At 42.8% G+C, this 20,803-nt stretch overlaps 3 protein-coding genes across 13 annotated transcripts in view; 2 read left to right on the top strand and 1 right to left on the bottom strand.

Moving 5' to 3' along the window:
• Positions 1–7,183, top strand: part of mycbp2 (MYC binding protein 2) — a 63,589-nt gene extending 56,406 nt beyond the window's left edge. For all 11 annotated transcript variants that reach the window (XM_041951358.1, XM_041951354.1, XM_041951356.1 and 8 more), the window contains 18 exons: positions 12–77; positions 251–490; positions 631–720; positions 813–893; positions 979–1,245; positions 1,708–1,991; positions 2,130–2,226; positions 2,402–2,521; positions 2,619–2,720; positions 2,819–2,947; positions 3,102–3,234; positions 3,326–3,429; positions 4,315–4,503; positions 4,594–4,701; positions 4,868–5,077; positions 5,165–5,272; positions 6,269–6,434; positions 6,572–7,183. In XM_041951358.1, coding sequence (XP_041807292.1) covers positions 12–77; positions 251–490; positions 631–720; positions 813–893; positions 979–1,245; positions 1,708–1,991; positions 2,130–2,226; positions 2,402–2,521; positions 2,619–2,720; positions 2,819–2,947; positions 3,102–3,234; positions 3,326–3,429; positions 4,315–4,503; positions 4,594–4,701; positions 4,868–5,077; positions 5,165–5,272; positions 6,269–6,434; positions 6,572–6,687 — 2,610 coding nt within the window. In that variant the 3' untranslated portion in view covers positions 6,688–7,183. The remainder of the gene's footprint in view (positions 1–11; positions 78–250; positions 491–630; positions 721–812; positions 894–978; positions 1,246–1,707; positions 1,992–2,129; positions 2,227–2,401; positions 2,522–2,618; positions 2,721–2,818; positions 2,948–3,101; positions 3,235–3,325; positions 3,430–4,314; positions 4,504–4,593; positions 4,702–4,867; positions 5,078–5,164; positions 5,273–6,268; positions 6,435–6,571) is intronic.
• A 1,174-nt stretch (positions 7,184–8,357) lies between these two features.
• Positions 8,358–16,567, top strand: fbxl3a (F-box and leucine-rich repeat protein 3a). The gene is made up of 5 exons (XM_041951514.1): positions 8,358–8,615; positions 9,485–9,866; positions 9,999–10,121; positions 12,059–12,230; positions 12,814–16,567. The coding sequence occupies exons 2-5, from the start codon at positions 9,486–9,488 to the stop codon at positions 13,452–13,454; spliced, it is 1,317 nt and encodes a 438-aa protein (XP_041807448.1). The 5' UTR covers positions 8,358–8,615; position 9,485; the 3' UTR covers positions 13,455–16,567.
• A 1,327-nt stretch (positions 16,568–17,894) lies between these two features.
• Positions 17,895–20,711, bottom strand: cln5 (CLN5 intracellular trafficking protein). Its single transcript, XM_041951217.1, has 4 exons — positions 20,536–20,711; positions 19,617–19,791; positions 19,194–19,419; positions 17,895–18,534 (listed from the first exon to the last, which is right to left on the bottom strand). Exons 1-4 carry the CDS (start codon positions 20,637–20,639, stop codon positions 18,047–18,049), a joined length of 993 nt encoding a protein of 330 aa, XP_041807151.1. The 5' UTR covers positions 20,640–20,711; the 3' UTR covers positions 17,895–18,046.
• Between the last annotated feature and the right edge of the window lie 92 nt (positions 20,712–20,803).

The following is a 20,803-nucleotide window of genomic DNA, read 5'->3' as shown; positions in this document are numbered from 1 at the left end:
TATATCCGCAGAACAAAGTGACATCAGTGACATTCCTGTGTGGAAAAGCAATAGAGGACCTCTGCAGAATCAAGCAGGTATGGTCAGTTTCTTTGGTAGTAATGTAAAGTGTAACCAGTGTAATATGTGGGATGTTCAATGGGTTGTTTTTATGAGGGGCACCTTGGTTGATCTAGAATTACAATACACTACAGATTTACATGCACACATGGCAGAACAGTGTGAGTATCCTGATGCCTTTTCATCCAAGGTTGACCTGGACTCACGTCACATGGGCTGGGTGACGAGCGAGCTTCCTGGAGGGGATCATCATGTGATCAAGGTGGAACTGAAAGGCCCAGAGAACACCCTGAGGGTACGCCAGGTGAAGGTCCTCGGTTGGAAAGAGGGCGAGAGCATCAAGATCCTCGGACAGATCTCAGCCAGCATGGCCCAGCAAAAGAACTGTGAGGCTGAGACTCTACGAGTGTTTCGCCTCATCACCTCACAGGTCTGTCTAACTGCTTCAAAAGTTCTTTTTCTATTATTGTACTGTACTGTCTGTTTGAAACCTTAATGCACATGTTTGGTGCAAATAGCTGGAGCCTCTTGGAAATTTTGTTTTGTTTCTACTTTGTTGTGTACATTTAGGTCTTTGGAAAACTCATCTGTGGAGATGCAGAGCCAACTCCAGAACAGGAGGAGAAAAACCTCCTTTCCTCACCTGAGGGAGAAGACAAGGTCTGTATTGTCACATTGTGACTAATGGGCAGTTTATCTGATTTGTTAACCTTCAACCTGATATTTTACATCTTTTCATGTTTCACAAATAGGCTCCGTCTGATGCAGACCTTAAAGAGCACATGGTGGGAATCATTTTTAGCAGGAGCAAGCTGACCAACCTCCAGAAGCAGGTAAATAGTCAGTTCCTCAAATCATTCAACAGAATGAGTTATTACACTCTCAGCCCTCTGACCTAATGGGTGTATTTATTACCAGGTGTGTGCGCACATAGTCCAGGCCATTCGTATGGAGGCCACACGTGTGAGGGAGGAGTGGGAGCACGCCATCTCCAGCAAAGAGAACGCTAACTCGCAGCCCAGTGACGATGATGCCTCCTCAGATGCCTACTGCTTTGAGCTCCTGTCCATGGTTCTGGCTCTGAGTGGCTCCAATGTGGGCCGCCAGTACCTAGCTCAGCAGCTAACACTCATGCAAGACTTATTTTCTCTGCTGCACACGGCTTCCCCGAGAGTACAGAGACAGGTGGGCGAGGGTACACACAACTAGAGATTCTGTCATGTGCATTTTAGTGTTTAAAGGTAAAAAAATGTTTTTATAGATTGTCTGTTCTTTATAGCACATTATCTTATGTTATGAAATAAGCATTATACTGCTGTGTAGGTGTATAACTCTTCATCTGTTTGCATAGACTGCTAACATGGGGAATGCCAATTATGTTTAAACTTTTATGGCTGTGATAAATGCAAGGGTTTTTAAAATCAGCATGCAGTAGTTGAAGAGAGTAACACCTGCCATTATAGAGAGCATCAGCCTATATATGCATATATGGGTGTGGTGACCATTTTTATACATTTTTATGTGATATTGATCTAACTCGGTTGTTGATCATTGAAATAAATGTGTGGTTTGAAGTTAGTAAACATGACACTGCACAAGTATGTCTTGTTTGCTATCTGATCTGATAACCACTAACCCTCACCTCAGGTCACGTCACTGCTTCGGCGCGTCCTTCCAGAGGTTACACCAGTGCGACTTGCCAGCATCATTGGAGTGAAGGCTCTGCCGCCAGCAGACATCAGCGACATCATCCACTCCACAGAAAAGGGTGACTGGAACAAGCTCTGCATCCTTGACATGTTCCTGGGCTGCATCGCAAAAGCCCTCACTGTGCAGCTGAAAGCCAAAGGCACCACCATCTCTGGCACTGCCGGCATGGCTGCCGGCAAAGGGGTCACCACTGTCACGCTGCCCATGATCTTCAACTCCAGGTGAGTTAGTTTCTGCTAGGCCTCCAAAATTTGGATAAACAAGATATTACTATATGAGACTTGTTTTTTTTTTAGATACAGTAAATGGCATTTGCCTTTGAATTTCTTACTTATTGCCCCTTTTTCTGTCATGCTCAGCTACATCCGCAGAGGGGAGAGCCACTGGTGGATGAAAGGCTCCACTCCTCCTCAGATAGCAGAGATCATCATAAAGCTGGTTAAAGACATGGCAGCTGTAAGTTTCCTATTGTTTCATTCTATCTTTCCTTTTAGCTCCCTTCGAGCCTAATTTTGATATGGAACCATCTTTTGACATGTTGGTATGTTAATTTTGTTTGTCAAAAATGTCATGTTTCGTGTATTGTTGCACTGGGGAAAGCACCTCTAAGACATTAATTTGCCATTTTTAGGGCCACCTGTCAGATGCTTGGTCCAGAGTCACCAAAAATGCAATAGCTGAGACCATCATAGCCCTGACCAAAATGGAGGAGGAGCATCGGTCTCCTGTGCGCTGTATCGCCACCACAAGGGTAAGGACTCAAATGCCATCGTACGCACAGCATGTATCTATATTTACAAATACCTGATATTAATTAATCTGATGTCATATCCCCTTCTGTCCCATAGCTGTGGCTGGCCTTAGCTTCGCTGTGTGTGCTGGACCAGGACCATGTTGACAGGTTGTCCTCTGGTCGCTGGATGGGCAAAGATGGACAGCAGAAGCAGATGGTAAGAGAGATATAAAAGGCGAAGAGCTACAGTGTGTGAAAATAAGTGACAGATAATCAGAAGAACAACAAACTGATTTCCTCCTCTTCTCGCCACAGCCCATGTGTGACAACCATGACGATGGTGAGACGGCAGCCATCATCCTGTGCAACATGTGTGGCAACCTATGCACCGACTGTGACCGCTTCCTCCACCTGCACCGACGCACACGCTCTCACCAGAGACAGGTTGGTGTTAGTCAGCCCACCTCCCATTTTGTTAGCATTGTGGTTCTTCCAGCAGTGTTAACTGCTCTTTAGTTGGATAATATGAAACAGTTTATTAAAGGAATATGGAGTAGAATGAGCAAGAGTTTAAACTTACCTTTATGGCTGTTTTCAGGTGTTCAAGGAGGAAGAGGAGGCCATAAAGGTGGATCTCCATGAAGGCTGTGGGAGGACCAAGCTCTTCTGGCTCATGGCTCTGGCAGACTCTAAGACTATGAAGGCTATGGTGGAGTTCAGAGAGCACACAGGTAATATAGCAACAGAGCATACCACTGTGCTTTTTCTTGACTATGACTTTATCTTATATTTCTACCCCGACATGTCTTATTTTTTGTACAGGTAAACCAGCCTCCAGCAGCTCAGATGCCTGCAGGTTCTGTGGTACGAGGAATGGAACAGAGCTGTCGGCAGTGGGCAGTGTCTGCTCAGACCCAGACTGCCAGGTACTGAACATCAACTATTAATCAGCTGTTAACAAGAAGACTTGCACACTTATTATCTGGCTGTCTTGTCATCTGGGTAGTTCATTAACATTGTGTTTACCTGGTTGAAGCCAAAAACAATCTTTAAAAAAGTATTAATTTTTTTACATTTCACAGTACGTACAACGAAAACAATCACATTAATTAAATGTGCAATATATAAGAATGTGAAGCAGTTCTTTGTATGGCATCCACTACACCACAGAGTCCAACACAAAGTCTAAAGCCAAAGCTACCATTACTGCAAAGCAAATATATTGTGATATTGTTGTTTTAGCTGACTAATGTTAGCTAACACAAGCTTGCTTGCTAATTTGGACAAATTCTGAGCACGCTCATATAGCAAAATATTATCGAGTGGATAACATCAGCTAATTCATCCAGACTGCCATGGCTGACCTGGCTGGTAATTTCTTGCCATTTGCAAATTACGTTATCAGCTAGCTTTACGGAGTTACAGCTAGCTAGCTAATCGTAGCTTTCTTGCTCGCTAACATTGCTGTAGTACAATGGCAGAATGCTATCTGAATGGATATGCTAGTTGGCTAGCTTGCCAAACACTAAACTAGCTAATGTGATCCATGATCCATGATACGTTCTGTATTATGACAAACAGTGCTCAACGGTTCAAGTTGCACAACTAACGATTGCTTTCTACTAGAAGCTAAGATAAGCTAAGCTTAGCCAGCTAGCAGCACGCTTTAGCTATGCTGCATAGATGTGCCGTTGTTTGCTTACACATATACATACCCAAGGCACATATTGAGCAATGTAGAGTTATGCAGCAAAGTGTATATTTTACTGTGGCTCCTCGGCCTCACCAGTTTCTCATGTTGTCTCCCTCAGGAGTACGCTAAACTGGCCTGCAGTAAAACTCATCCTTGTGGACACCCCTGTGGAGGAGTCAAGAATGAGGACAGCTGCCTTCCATGTCTGCATGGCTGTGACAAGAACACTGGCTGTCTGAAACAGGATGCAGATGACATGTGTATGATCTGCTTCACAGAGGCGCTCTCTGCTGCTCCTGCAGTACAGGTAGCTCTAACTATCAGTTTGACCAATTGGTGAAAGAGTTTCCCTTCAATTTCTTCTCATTTAATGTTTAACTCTTTGTTGCGTCTTCAGCTGGACTGCACTCATGTGTTCCACCTTCAGTGTACTCGTCGTGTGCTTGAAAATCGCTGGCTCGGGCCCCGAATCACATTTGGGTTCATGTTATGTCCCATTTGTAAGGTAAGCTGTTAACGTGAGCCTCTCTAACTGAAGAGATTAACCCAGCAGGCTGACTATGACTGCTGTCTTCTTTGTGACATGCCATAGACATTGACACTATCAGCAATTACACAGAACTTTCTTTATGAACATGGGCTGGTCTGTTTGTGTCATTGTTTGCCTCCAGAACAAAATCAATCACTCTGTGATCAAGGACCTGCTCGACCCAATTAAAGAGCTCTATGAGGATGTGAGGAGAAAGGCTCTGATGAGGCTGGAGTATGAGGGTCTACATAAGAGTGAGGCGATAACTACACCAGGAGCACGTTTCCACAACGACCCTGCAGGCTTTGCCATGAACAGATATGCATACTATGTCTGCTACAAGTGCAAGAAGGTACCATACAAACTATAAAGTTTTTTGTTTTTTTTTTAAATGATGTCATTTAGAGGTATGAGAATTAATGGCTGGCTGTATTTCCAGGCCTATTTTGGGGGAGAGGCTCGCTGCGATGCGGAGGCAGGACAGGGAGATGACTACGACCCCAGCGAGCTGATCTGTGGAGCGTGTTCGGATGTCTCCAGGGCTCAGGTGGGTAAATGATTATTATTAATAAATCTCCCTTCCCATGCCTAAACAAAGTTTGCACATAGGGCCAGTCCTAGGCCAAACTCAGATGCTCTGAGCTGGCAGGTATTATGAAGTCCATCACTCTGGTTTTCTCAAAAACTGTAAAACTGTCTCCTCCCACACTCTCATCTTCAGACTGTCCTCCATCAACCATCTGGCCAGATTTGTGAATTATCAGAAATTGACCCCACGGTGCATCAGAATGGTTTACTGTAAAAACTGCAAACTGCCAATTCTCGCTCAATAAATCTTCAGTGTTCAGGAAAAGAAGTGATTTCATGGTAGATGTTGTGTGAGAAACTTGAGAATTGTATCTCAAAACAGAATTTTTAACAGTATTTTGAGTTCTATCATGTAACCTGTTGTGGTCAGTGGGAATACAAATGTGTTGCAGTTTCTGTCAGTCAGTTGGTTGCTTAGTACAGTTTTGAGCGATATCAGATCAACCTATCCACAATTGATTGCAGCTACAGTGCTACTATTTCTTCATCTTGTTCTTTAGTTCCCTTTAGTTTCTTTTTCTTTGTGAATGTTGGAGTCTCTCTTCACATAAACCATTCACCCATAAATTAAAGTGCATGCCATCATTATGTCTGATGCAATGCTTTTTTTTTAAGGTGTGTGTAATTTCACCAGCATAAATCTCATCACGTGGGCATCTTACTTAATAGACCACATTTCTCTCGGTAGCTCAGCATGACCACAACGTGTCATGGGTGGCAAAGGTTGTGAATACAAGACCCAGGTGATGCAGAATGAGCATCTTATACCTACTCAGGCCATTGTGCTTAGAGGTTCAGTTTTATTGTTTTCTCCAGACAGCTCTGCCGATGGACCCTCCTGTATTTGTATTTGTATTCCCCCTCTTCCTTTTTTCTTCCTCTTCCTCCTCTTTACAATGTTTAGCCCTGAGTCACTGCTGCACAACAGCTATAATTAGTATGTGTTTTTCACCAGATGTGCTCCAAGCATGGCACAGACTTCCTGGAGTATAAGTGCCGGTACTGCTGCTCTGTGGCTGTTTTCTTCTGCTTTGGCACCACACACTTCTGCAACGCCTGCCATGACGACTTCCAGAGGATGACCAGTGTCCCCAAGGAGGAACTCCCCCATTGTCCTGCAGGTGTTTAGCGAATCTGTTGACTGCACTCTTATGGAAAATGTTGAATTATTCAGAGTGTACATGGCTGACAGGAAATACCAGACAAAAATAACTAAGAAAAAATAAGCAACATGTTGTCTTTTCTCTTTCCATCACAGGGCCCAAAGGCAAGCAGCTGGAGGGTACGGAGTGCCCTTTACATGTGGTTCACCCCCCAACGGGGGAGGAGTTCGCACTGGGCTGTGGGGTGTGCAGAAATGCCCACACCTTCTAAACAACAAGACTTTTACTGAAAACCAGTTCGTCTACTGTGATTTCTGGCTGCTGCTGAAGCCCAGCCGTGAAACTCGGCTCTTGCATTGTCAAGTCTCCTGGACACTGGACCAGGTTTCTGCTCTACGTCAAGAGTCCTCAGGTCTGCTCTTCTACCAACATCAGTATCCAGGCTCTGCCACCAACACGAGCTGCGACTCCTTGGGATTCAGAGTAACCTGAACGGGGGGAAAAGAACAATAGAGTTTTAAAAAAGAAGAAAAAAAAAAAGAAAATAACTTGTGACGTGTTTGCATGCGGCCGTTGTATTCCCTCGGCTTCTATAGACGTTGCACACCTCCTGATCACTGAAGTGTAACAGATTAAACATTGAATATGAAATAAATTTGCTTAAAGGCAACTGTGGATCAGCGTGGGTTTAAAAAAAAAAAGGAACAGGCCGTATTTCCAGCTTCCTAACTATAAATTTAAAACATTGTTGTATGTAAACTTTTTTTCGTAATCTTGTACAGTATTCTCCACTGTCAAGTGCATCATGGGTTGACGGACAAAAAAAAAGATGAGTTGGTGGATAAGACTGTTAAGAATATTATGTTTGGGAGGAAAATAGTGTACGATTTATCTAATCTTGTATATAATGATACTATTCAAAATAGCTGTATTCCGAAGTTGCTACTCTTCACTTCAGTTTTGTTTGATATTCTGGGTTATGTTTTGAGCCAGAACTTTTAATGAAGTGCAATACTGGGTGTGCCTCCTATTTTGCAGCTGTTTAACCTATGGAATGTATGTCAATAAAGCCACTGTACATTTTTATACAGTAGACAGTCGTAATTCCCCCTCTTCTAAATGTCAGATCTCTTCTGTTGTCTGGGAATGAGAAGGAGGAGCCTGGCGCCTGCAGTGAATGAAGCTGGATGTAAATCCTACTTGTAGCTCTGTCAAAAAAAAAGTACCAAATCCTACAGTAATACAAAAACAAACAAAAAACCTCGCAGTGAGACTGATTACAGCTGAATGATTTGTGGGGCCAGTCTTCACACCAAATAAAATTGTGCACCTGTAATGCTTTTCCCTAGTAGGAGGCAGGGGGATTGGGGGTCAGGGGAACAGAGTGTGGAAAAAAAGCAGCTGCTGTTATATATAAAAAAAGCTTAATACTTGTGAATCTGCTCTGTAATATCTGTGGTGGATGGAGTTGAATGGTAATAAACCAGGTTCTCTGTTTCGCAAAGTATACATGTGTCATTTATTTTATTGAGTGGTGACAGTTCCATTCAATCTCCGATTTGTTCATATTGAAGACATGGAGGTACCAGACCCAGCTGAAGGCTTCAATTTTTCATGTGTACATCATTTCTGTAAATACAAAAATAAAAAGTCTGAAACTCTGGTGCATCTCAGCAGAGACTGTAAAAATACGAGGATGCATTACTCTGACATTTATTTCTTGGTGGCACTCTACAAAACTAATTCAGTCAGGTGTCACTTTCTCTACTTACTTGTTCTTCTTGAAGTGAAATGTTGAAGTCGCTTTAGCAAAAACAAGACAGGATATGTGTATGTTTTTTGCCCTTCGAGTGAGTCATCTGCCGAATTCAGACGATCTTATCAACAGCCATTTCGCATTGCATTTCCCATGGTGCACCGCTGCTGTCACAACAACAATTCGCCATTTCAGGTTTAGGGGAACCGTAACTCCCGCGAAGGAATTGGGTCATCCAAGTGGAGATACTAGGTTCTGGCCGTGTCTTCATTTAAAACGTCTCTTACCTCTTCTCTATCGTCAAACGGCTTAGTTATTGCTCTCCGATGCGTGTTATTTGGTTGGTGCGAATGAGCTTTTCCAGCGTGGGCCCGGGCTGAAGTGTCAAAGCAGTTGTCGGATTTTCCTGCTAACGGCTAGTCGGCTAGCTGAGTGTAAACAAGGTACGATGGGTGGTCAATCTTGGCTAGCTGTGTTGTGGTTGAATTAGCAAATATCCCACAATGGAATGCGCAGTGGGCCATTCTGTGAATAAAGACCTGTATTTTAACTGCATGGGCAAGATACTATTTGGAGGCAGAGTCCTATCACGAGTTTGCGTGATTGCTGCTGTTGAATTCTGTGTTTACTCGTGTCACGCGAAGTCTAGCCAGCTAACCTAGCTAGCCTTAAGTTACCTTGCGTTGTCACAGTGACTTACCGAGTAATGTAAATCATGTCTTGTTCGCTCAATTTAACCTGAGCGTTGTTGCAACTTGGTAAGTTGCACAGTGAGCTATTAATATTGCGCATAACATGAGTATATGGATGGCCACCTGCTTCAGCCTGGCCTCCAGCTAATATAGCTTAACGTCATATCATAACCGACACGTTTCTTCCAAAATTAGCATTATCATCACTGCGTAATTAACATCTATATTTTTACTGAGATGAGGAACATTCAATCAGTTTACACCTCTGTTATATTGGTCATATCCTGGTTTCTTTTTTAAATGCACGTACACAGAACCAAAAGAGATGAACACATGCGAGCTCAAGGAAAACAATCACAGCAAGAAACAAACAAATATTAAATGGATAAGTTCAGTCAAACCCCTGATGCTGCACTATATTACAATTTAAAAATGCAGGAAGAGCACACATACATCTACATTCAAAGTTATATTTGAAAGCATGCCGTACATTTATATTAGATATTTAAGTTAGTGATTTGATTCATAGTCAGTTAATTAGTATAATTGAGCTGTGTAGTTAAATATCTGTGTGTTTCGCCATGCTGGACTATAACAAGGTTGTTACCGCCATTGCTTAGGATGAAGAGGATGAAAGGAGGAGAGGAGGGCAGCAACGGCTCCCCCAGTAGCAGTCCACCAGAGATTTGCAAGAAGGTGCGGAAGCAGACGAGCGAGGATCCGGAGGCAGTGGTGGCCAGTGGGTCACGTGCCAGTGACTGGGCACGACTGCCTCAGGAGCTGCTGCTGCATATCTTCCAGTACCTTCCACTGCTGGATCGGGCTTATGCCTCTCAGGTGTGCCGCGGGTGGAACCAGGCTTTCCACATGCCCGAGTTGTGGAGATGTTTTGAGTTTGAGCTTAACCAGCCTGCCAGCTCTTACCTGAAAGCCACACATCCAGACCTCATCAAACAGATCATAAAGAGGCACTCCAACCACCTGCAGTATGTCAGCTTCAAGGTAAGCGTGGAAAGGCGCTTGAGTCTGTGTCAAAATGTGCACCCTGATTCTGGGCTTAAGCGCTAGCACCATTTGGCTAAAAATGGTTATATCTTCCTGAAGTGACACTCAGTCTTTGTTTATGCTTGGCAGGTGGACAGCAGTACAGAGTCTGCAGAGGCAGCATGTGACATTCTTTCCCAGCTGGTGAATTGCTCACTGAAGACCTTGGGTCTCATCTCTACAGCCAGGCCCAGTTTCATGGAGGTTCCAAAGGTATAGTTCACATGAACACGAGGGATCTTGGTCTTTATAGTATTCTGTTCGTCAGATGTACAAGGAAAATCAAAGGAATTTCACTTAACAATTTTGTTTTATTATGTATTGCTATTGTCTGTCCATGGTGCTGTCCTTAAAGCTGAAACTGAGGATGTCAGTAATTGGTCAGCAGCATAGTTTTTCTAGTCTCTTTTCATCTGAGGATTGAGCTGAAAAGCAGTGTTTGTTCTCATGCGTGGCAAAGGACAGGAATGCAATCAATTTCAAGTCCTCTGAAGGACACAGGATGTTGTTTTTGAGCTTTATTTTGTCTCTCTGAGTGCACTCTGAGATTCTTTCTATGAACTCTTGAAAATCGTGCTGTCTTGGGAAGCTGTCATCAGTTGTTATCATTGAAACTTGAAACTTTCACACAAACGTCTACGTCTACTTTGTGTCCCCACATTCTCCATATCCGGGTTTCGAAGAATCTCTTTTTAATGTCAGCAGAAACCTGCAGAACCTTTGCATGCACAAGAAGTATTAGCTTTTGCTGCAGGAAGGAGACAGTGAAAGTGTTGTGCTTGCCTTTTCTCAGTCATTCTATGCAGACGTTTTTCTGTTCAGTTGCAGAAGTTTGTTGACTGATTGTTGGACTAACAAAAAACGACTGTTGTTTTGGGATTGAAGGTGTTGCAGTTGCAGTTGTGACTTAAATCAAAATGCTTAATTCATAAACTTCAAAGATACAGCTGGAAAGGCCAGTGTCTATACTGCTTAGCCCCTTTAAATCCATATTCCAATCAAACAGAAGGAGATGTAAACAAAGGGGACTGCTGTTTTTATGTTTTGAAACAATTGGAGATTTGAACACAGTCACAAATATGATAACGACAGCAGATGATTTTGTGTTGTCTACCTTGTAGACTAAATATTAGAAACACCTTTCAGTATAATGCAGTACAGTTTAACAGTATCACAAACAACAGGCTTCAAAGTTACTAGAGAGTTAAATTAGCTCCTCTCTAAAATAGCTGTAACCAAAACTGACTTAAAGCTTTTATGTAGCTAGAATTTATTGCAGTGCTGATATATTAGACTACATCAGTTTTAGCTAGGTGTACCTAATACAAAGGCAACTAGCTGTAGGTCAACATCAAATTTCTGCCATTGTCCAATAAAATGTTTGGTAGGTTTTTCTGATAATCCCAGGAATCAAGTAGTAGTGAGCCAGATAGTCTTTTGTCAGTTATTTATCAGGCAGCCAATGCTTGAGGAACCCATTGTCCAAATGTTTACATTCAGTATGTGTTGTAATCCAGGCACAACTGAGTTTAAGGTAGATCATGCACTAATCCCACTTAAGCCACGATGAGATGCACCAAGGCTGGAGAGGAATTGTCCAGTTAGTAGTTGTTGGCCAAGCCTGAGGAGGCAGAGGGTGCGACAGCAGGTGCACCCACACAGTGGGTACAACACCATGTAGTACTGTATTCTCACCTTGTATAACGTGTTTGCCACATCTCCAGAGCAGAAATGTCTTGTCTTTATACTGGCCATGAATTACAGACTGGACAGGTTTGCATGAAAAAAATAAATGTCCCTATTTTTAACCTTGGAATACATTAACGTGTAAATGCTCTAAATGTTGTAATTTCAATGTATTAACGTTAGTCTGTTATTGTTAATTGTACTTTGGATAACTAGTGAATCTGAGCAACTTATTTTTGCTAAAATCCATGGCACCAATCTGTGTGTATTTCTATGTGACTACAACCAAAAATGTATGATATGTGATAATGCACAGTTCATATGGGCCACCATCATTCTAAATATATATTATTTAGATGATGCCACCAAAAGCTGAGACCTGCTGTCTTGATAGCGACTTCTTAAAGGTCCTCTCAGGCTCTGACAGTGTTCTAATTCATCGTGCTGTCTTTGTCCTCCCACAGTCTCATTTCATCTCGGCTCTGACTGTGGTGTTCGTCAACTCCAAATCATTGTCTTCGCTCAAGATTGACGACACGCCAGTGGATGATCCGTCACTGAAAGTGCTGGTGGCAAACAACAGTGACACCCTGAAACTGCTGAAGATGAGCAGCTGCCCTCACGTCTCCCCGGCAGGTAAAGTGGCCGCAAACACTCTTGTAGGAGTTTTCAGTTCTTAAGATGAGAGAAAGCAGCCTTGTCATGGTTTTTGTGTATGTTTGTTTTCTTTGGTTTTTATTGTGGTTGTTGGATAATATTCAGTGCCAAGTATTTTCAAGCAATGCCTGTGTTAGCCTTTCAGTCAAATGGTTTTGACTTCCTCTTTTGAGTCATAAGGCTGTAAGTGTTTCCATTCAGTCAGTGGTTTACTTGGAGCCTGTAATTTTCTTGTCTGCCCTCATACAGCATTGTCATTTCAGGTAGTGTACTGCCAGACGTAGCATGATGTATTATGAATGAACTTTTATGTGGTTATCCTGTTTCTCTTTCTTGCACACATTTTCCTGGAACTGTTTTTAATTGTTAGCTACGATAATGAACAAAACGCTCCTCGTCTTGCAAATACATAGTTTTTATTGCTTATGAGCAATGTCCAATATGTGTCCTCCTCCAAATTGTCATGTTTTCAGGAATTCTTTACCCTTTTTTGAAAATTAAAAATGAACTTCATGCTGAGTTGGATTTAGAACAAAAACAAATAATCTGTCCATATTTGCAGGGATCCTGTGTGTGGCAGACCAGTGTCATGGGCTGAGAGAGCTAGCCCTTAACTACCACCTCTTGAGTGATGAACTCCTGCTGGCCCTCTCCTCAGAGAAACACGTCCACCTGGAACACTTGCGGATCGACGTGGTGAGTGAGAACCCCGGCCAGCACTTCCACACCATCAAGAAGAGCAGCTGGGATGCCATGGTGCGACACTCGCCAAAATTCAACCTGGTCATGTACTTCTTCCTCTATGAGGACGAGTTCGGCCCTTTCTTCAACGAGGAGATCCCTGTCACGCACCTCTACTTTGGTCGCTCAGTCAGTAAGGAGGTCTTGGGCCGCGTTGGCCTCCACTGCCCTCGGCTGGTGGAGCTGGTGGTGTGCGCCAACGGCCTGCGCCCCCTGGATGAGGAGCTGATCCGCATCGCGAAGCACTGCACCCAGCTGTCAGCCATCGGCCTGGGTGAGTGCGAGGTTTCCTGTAGCGCGTTTGTGGAGTTTGTCAAGATGTGCGGCCGGAGGCTTTCCCAGCTGTCCATCATGGAGGAGGTGCTGATTCCAGATCACAAATACTCCCTGGATGAGATCCACTGGGAGGTTTCTAAGCACCTGGGCCGTGTCTGGTTCCCAGACATGATGCCGACTTGGTAAAGTGAAGCCAAAGAGGCACACAGAGTTCAGTACGTCAAGTTTGTGGTGTGGAGAATTCATGGCCTCCACATTTGCATTGAAAAGCCTGAAAGTGCTCGGCTGTAGTGGAATACGGGGTGCCAACATGAAGAGCATAAACTTGCTGAACTCCTGTGTGCTGGGCAGGGCAGGGATGTAAGCATCTGACGGCTATTCAGTGTTATCATGGCATGCAAATACCACACAGATGTTTGCCAGTTAGCTTCAGAATAGACCGTTGAATCGTGCTGTGCCTAATCTGGAGAAAGACCTCGACAGGCTGGCTTCTTCACGTATTGGACAATCAGCACGCACACCAGTGCAGGTGGAATTATTTGACTAAAAAGCAATGTTTTTATAACTGCAAGTAGAGTTATATGGACATTGTAGCCTAGTTATGATAATCTGTATTATGAGAAATGTCTGTGTGAGTGTGCGTGCGGGTGTGTCTGTAAATTTGAGTGCGTGTTTTAATGTTTTTTTTTTACGTTGTGGCGATTAGGTGCACAATTGCATGTCGTTACACTACCACTTGGCCTACTTAAATCCTGTCTGAGATAGCAGCTCTGCACTCTAACAAAATACGGCATTGGAGGTTTCCAAATGGCTGCAATGTTATTTGTATATAGTTTGTGGCAGAAGGTGTTCTGTCAGGGGTAGTCAGGGTGGGGGTGGGAGATTCACTTAATTTTGCAGAAGAGTGGCTGGGTCCTACACCTAATTTTAATCTAATTTAAACATAAATAACAGCAGTAGAGTTGACGACATATTGCTTTTCCTCCTCGCCATGCATCAGAAGAGAACCTGTGATTGTGGAAGATGTTAGTTGGCCAGGAGAGAAACAGAAATGTGTATACAAGTGTCTGTCTTTGTGACATGAAGGTGTACAGTGTTGATCGATGTCATAGGCTTTTATTTTCTCCAGGTTATGCAGATTTATTTTCTTTCTCGCATCACACATCAGTTGGCTTGACAACGTAATTTCTCGGTTTTGTACAAAGTCAGTTTCTGTACAGTCATAGATTTCGTAAGCACCTTAGATGAACACCAAATGACAGTCAGGAAAAACTCCTCCTGCTGTCCTAATGAAAGCAAGGAAACAATCTTTATAATGCTCCAATTTTTCTTAGTTGGACCCAGATTTAATGATAATTATTTAGATTGTGCTTGGGGTTCTGTTGAGTCAGATCTCAAGGACAGTATATTGAAGAAATACTGATTTTTGAAAAAATAAATCAGAAATAATTCTATGTAAATATAGATAGTGCACAGAAATGTCTGAATTTGGAGGTGGATCTGGGTGAGTATCTAACCTTCATGATCAGATTGCTTCATAACGATTCTATAGGCTAGTCTCTGCGGCTATTAGCTTACAATTCACGCTGGGAATGCAGAACTCACCCTTTGTGTTTCTCAGGTGCATTAAATGATATTTCCTAAATAGGTTTCATTTGTATCTTCTGCTATTTGCCTGTTCAAGCTCTAAACCTGTCATGAATATCTGCCCTCTGTTAGCCCACGTTTGCTCTGTATCGCGTTACCACATCGGACATACAGGAGGGGAAGCAATACTCATCTTGTCATTACGAACCCTGTCGTTGCAGATACAGCTAGTGCTCCTGTCCGAAACATCCGTTCATTTCAGTTGAGAGAGATTTGGCAAGTCAGATGAGTGAAACAAACTTTTTTCCTTTAAGAAGGAAGTCAAATGCATCTGTATATAAAACGCTGTGTGTTTGATTATTATGGATAGAAATGTACTTATTTCTTTATTTCGCCCTCTGTCAGGGTTTGAAGTTTCCTTAACCAACGGCTCATGTCTTTTATAAAACCAGAGTGCGAGTTATCCTTTACTAGATGGATCTTTTTCATACTGTAGTCACTAGAGAAGATAAGCTGTGTAATTTATTGATATGGACTTTGCTTTTGTAATGAACTCGTGTTAATCAGTTATGCAAAACAAGCAGTCGTTATAACCAGCAAGCTGACCAGCAGAAGATTAGACTTTTATGGTTTTGACACTTCCACCTCGGTCACTCTGATTTTGTTGCATGCAGGTGGTCCAGAAAGTCCACTATTACAATCATTTAACACAGGATTTAGCAAGTAATATTAATCCAGAGCAGAACCTGAAGTTACATTCCAGTCAGTGAATCAAACCCGGCACTCTCTCTGCAGAGGAATGCCACAGTTTGTGTCTTACACTGTGTGAAAGATCATCCACTTTCTGGCAGAAAGGTGGCTCAACAACAACAACAACAACAACAACAACAAAAGCCAGAATACGAGGCTGTAAAAATCAGCAGAAGCAGCTAGAAGGAGAAATTGCTCAAAAAATTAAACCTTTTGACTTAGTATGTCAATATATATATATATATCATTAAAAGCTACATAATTGTGTTGACAACTTAAATTGACAAAATGTTTATATTCCTAAAAAGCTAAATGAGTTATCTGGTGGAAAAACCTTTGGACTACACTGCATGTCAATAGGATCTGAAGATGATGCAGATCTAGAGCTTTTTTCCAAACTTCATCCCTGTTATTCATGTCATCTCAGACATTTCATGTAATAACAGCCATGTAGACTAAAACTGTCAGATTAGTGCAGGAAGTGCAGACGCTTGAACTAACATCGTCTGTTGATCGTGTTGGTCTCTTATCACTGAAGTAGATTCCTGTGCTTAGAGTCTGTGCTCATGTCCGTTAGCATCTCAATGGTACAGCAACATATCTCCTGATTATGTCTCATAATTTGTGCAGTGCATTAAATGGTTGCAGTGCCAGCAGCTCTAAAGTGAAGGTTGTGTCTCAATGCTCTGGTTTTAATCATTTTCCTGTTGTCTTTATTGGAAAATCCAGCCGGACGAGTAAAACGTGTTTCACTTCAGTACAGCTATTTTAACCTCATTTGTTGAGAGAGTCCTCCAGTAAGTTCTGAAAGGAGTAAACTGGTGTTGACAGTACTGTCCTTTAGTTTGGCTTCTGTATGGCAAATGCTTTGTCTACTTTGCTTTACTGGTCACCTGTCTTGAAATTAAAATTATTGTTTTAGACATGTGATCTTATACTGGTAATAAAAAATTGTGAATGTACTCTTCGCATCTGTCATTTGATTGTTTTCCAAACACCGCAGTCATTCTTGTGCACACACAGGTCCGGTAGTTGGATTCTCCACTGCGATTGTTGACCTCGTCCCGCTGACGTTTCGTCATATCCCGTGTTGTGCAGTTTTCCTCTTGCTTGCATTTTCAGCCCAAGAAAAATGGAAACGACCTCGTCCTTTTTTTATGGCCTCTCAAGAATAGTGTTTTCAACTTTTGCTCTCATTTTGAATGTCAAATATATCCTCATAAACTTTCAGTGGGGGTTTTAATTCAGAAATACTCCGATCCAAATGAGTTTTGATCCACCAACATTAGGCTGTATTCAAAGAATACAGTCAGCTGGCTTAAATATGGTCTCAACATTATAACAGCACTGAGCTCTTCGTAGCGCTCATTGTGCTTACTTCATCAATTATGTAAATACAGTAAAACAAGCTTCTATATTTCCATAATTTTGCAACACTGATTCCGAAAAAGTTGACACTAAACAAAAAGAACAATCATTTGCAAAAGAACTGTTTACAGACAAGAGTTTTACAAAGTCTTCCTGAGCACCTGTAGTAATCTCCTATATTCAATCGGTTCATTAAGTGGTGGAGCTCGCCCCGTCCTCGTTTGTTAACAGACCGAAGTAATAAATACTAACATTTACGAAAAGTCTCCAGAGAAATCAGTGGTTAGAGACTCAACCAACCAATCATTCCAGGAGGACGCAGCAGCACTAAACAACTGTTCAGGCACCAAGCACCATCTGAAGACCCGGACCCTGCCTCTCCACCCAGACCACTGACACCACCCTCTTCAGGGCGCCCCAGCCCGACCGGTGTACTGTATGTTTGCTGTTTGTCTCTCTTTGAATCTTATAAGCATAAGACAAACTATGGAAACCATGTCTATGGATAGACAGACATGTCTTTGGACATATTGAACATGATGAAGTGTCCTCTGTAGTGGACCAGTGTGTAAGAAGTCAGCCACCCTCACAGGTTTCCCTTCAAGTGGAGACAACGTGATGCTTCGAGGATGCACACGGTGAGTTCTGTTAAAAAAACACTGAATGCAAACAGGACAGGGCACCTTTAACTGGGCATACTCCATCTGCTTATGAAGATCATAGAATATGATTGAGAGCTCCAGAACAGGAACTAAATGGACCTTGTGACGACATTGTTTTGTCAACTGCTGTTCCAGGGTCAAGAACTTAGAACTCCATCAATCGTTTCATTATTGGTGAATTGTTAAAATCATTTATCATGAAAAAAAATTGCAAACATTTGTTGAGTTAAAATTCAAAAACCTGAAGACTTGCTGCTTTTCTGTTTTTTATTATTAGTATTAATATCTTTGTCTTTTGGACAGTCCTTTAATCAAGAAGCAAGAAACACAGAAACAAAAAACAGATTCATTATTAATGAAAAGAATTATTATTGGCAGCCACTGATGAAGACACAGTAGTGAAGGTTTCACTTAAGGCAAAGGCACCTCTTCATATGTAATCTGCACATAGGGAGGCTTCATTGGCAGATGCCAATACTCAAAGTTGTAGTAGAGATAGAAGCTCTTGTCCAACACGACCTTTTTGTAAGCCTCCAACAGACTGATGGCAAAGTCTATAAACGACTGGTGTGGTCGGAACGTGTGGTAAAATTTCTGGATGTCCACTGCCAGATTCTTTAGGGCAGGCTGTCCAAATATGGCGCTGTCGTTGCCGAGGAAGGTGGGCTCTCCGCTGTACAGGTAGATCTTGGTGTAATTGGTTTGAGTTCTGCTGGACAGTTTGGCCCCCAGCTCCGTCAGTTTCCTGTATGTGCGGTGGACAAACTGGGAGCAGTCGTAAGACTCGAACCACACGCTGGCATTCGGGCCGGGGTCAGAGCGAACCGTCCATGTCTCATAGTAGATCCCAGTCTCGTTGTCGTCCTGGACCCACTGGGCCATGTCGTTAAACTGGCTGCCTGGTGAAGGAAGGAAAAAAAATGTAGGACCAGGAACCCCAAAGGGAGAATGTAAAAGTAAAGTCAAAATACTGTGTAGTCATGGTGACAGAGCAGCATTATCAGTTTCCTAAACCCAAGAAGTTTATTTCCATGTCAACAGAGGTGTTGTAGCTGCTCCCAGAATGCACTGGGAGAAAGACATGGACGACACCATCCGAACTGCCAGTTTTAGGCTGAGGAAGGGCACCACAAACTTCTGACTCCAATAACAATTTTCTTGCTATCACCAGCATTGTGCCTCCAAAACCTGACTTATTTTAATTCTAAAATGCAGAACTGCGTAGGAATAAAGGAATAAGTAGCACAATTGTTGGGGACTATTTTCAGCTGCGGATTAGCACATATTTGCTGTACTAGTGAGTATTTACAGCACCAGGTAGGTGAATGTAGAATTGCCTCAAAACACAGCAAAATAATGAAGGAACGTGTGGCTCACAGATGCGTTTTTAATTTTTTAAGGACGCCAATGGGAGGAAATGCTCAAAGATTGTCACCAGCCTTTTACCAATGTTAGATGTCATAGCTTAAATTCCAAAACCAATCCACTCATACTGTGTTTAGACTTTTCTGTTGGTCTCTCTGAGCAAAGATACACGATCACACAAGTCAAGTTGTACCTGTGATCTCTCCTAGTTTCTCCAAGGTGCCGTTCTGTGACCAGTGTAAGTCATCGATGCCTTCAAAGAAACAGGCGGCTCCCTGGTTGCACCAGAAAGGTGCAGGCGCCTCGGGTCTGAGGTGAGGGAAGGTGCAGTTACCCAGCTGAAAGAGCTCATACCACTCCATGGTGTAGTTGGCCCCCGTATCTGAGCTGCTGAACCCAACGGCGTCATGCATGATGTGCTGTGAACCAGACAGGGACATTGCAGCAGACATTGGTGAGGGTTGTGCAGCTGGGTTTCTATGAATAAAGTCGCAAGTTGCACTTCCATTTTAAGAGCCTGAGTCAGATATGGCCTGTTTAACCATCTACAGCAACGCAGTAGCGATTTCCAATTGTTTTGATTTTAGAGTTTAATCTAGAGGTTTCATGTACTTACAAATTTCCCCAGCAAATCTCCATACTTGAACTCCCACACAGGCGTTTGCAGTCGGTAAACCGAGATGACGTCGCTGTCTCTCATGTAGGGGATCCGTCCATCTCGGTCTCCAGTGGGACAGAACGGGTAGAGAGCTTCACAGTAAGAGTCCACGGCAGGGCGACGATCAAACCGTCTGTGGATGACACGAGGGATGCCGGCCATGGCAGCACCAAGGAGACTTTATACCACTGCAAAAGCTTTTCTCTAACATGATTAACCACCATTAAGTCTCTGTGGTCCCTATTCAGGTCAGATTTGACTACCTCTAGTACAATCTAGACCATGTCCAATGAGGTCTTTAATTACATAAAACAGACAATACGGTTTCATAAATGTGAAAAATGGCTATAATTAGTACCTGCAGTAACTCCAATTTTGGAGATTGGGAAATGTTCATGTGATTTCTGCTGTTCAGTAAAAACTGCCCTGTATCAATCAGCCAATCTTCATTCGTCATTACATCAAAACCATAAGCAATACTTAGAACTGTGATCTTTAGCTCTGTTGTTGCACAAAATTCTTCAAATTCAAGACTTGTTGCATCTCACGTCTCTAAAATGACATTTGTCATAAGTTCATAGAGCGAGATGCTCCAGATTCCAACGTTTCCAAAGTCATATGAACGCACCTGCGACACCTTGATAAACTAGTTTCAGATAACTCAGTTCATGAATGCGACATGTGTTTAAAATTCACATAATGTCTGGTTAACAAAAGAAAGAAGGCATAACATCGACATTTGGCTGATCTGGAGAGAGACGAAGAAAGTATAAACCATGAAACTTTCTCCCATCAGATACTTTATTTTCTGTGTCACATGACTTCACGATCCAGAGCAGAGCCAACACGGAGAGGCGACGGTCTGCGGGGTTCGTACCTGTAGGGAACGGGCCACTGCTGCTGTCCACCGTCCCGGAACTGAGCGACAACATGAAGAAACAGCAGCAGCTTTAAACACACCACAGCCTTCGCGTGAGTCATGCTGCAGCCTCAAGAACACACGAAACGGCCAAAGTTAGGCACGTACTCTTCCCATGATCCTTCCTCTCTGAAGCGACTTCCTCATTACTGGTCACATGGTTTTGTTGATGATACGAAATCACATGACAAGAGTTATCCACGTGAAAGCAACATTCATTTATCTG

This window comes from Chelmon rostratus, chromosome 13, assembly GCF_017976325.1.
Source record: "Chelmon rostratus isolate fCheRos1 chromosome 13, fCheRos1.pri, whole genome shotgun sequence".
In the NCBI taxonomy this organism is placed as follows: Eukaryota; Metazoa; Chordata; class Actinopteri; order Chaetodontiformes; family Chaetodontidae; genus Chelmon; species Chelmon rostratus.
This window is presented reverse-complemented; position numbering and strand designations above follow the sequence as displayed.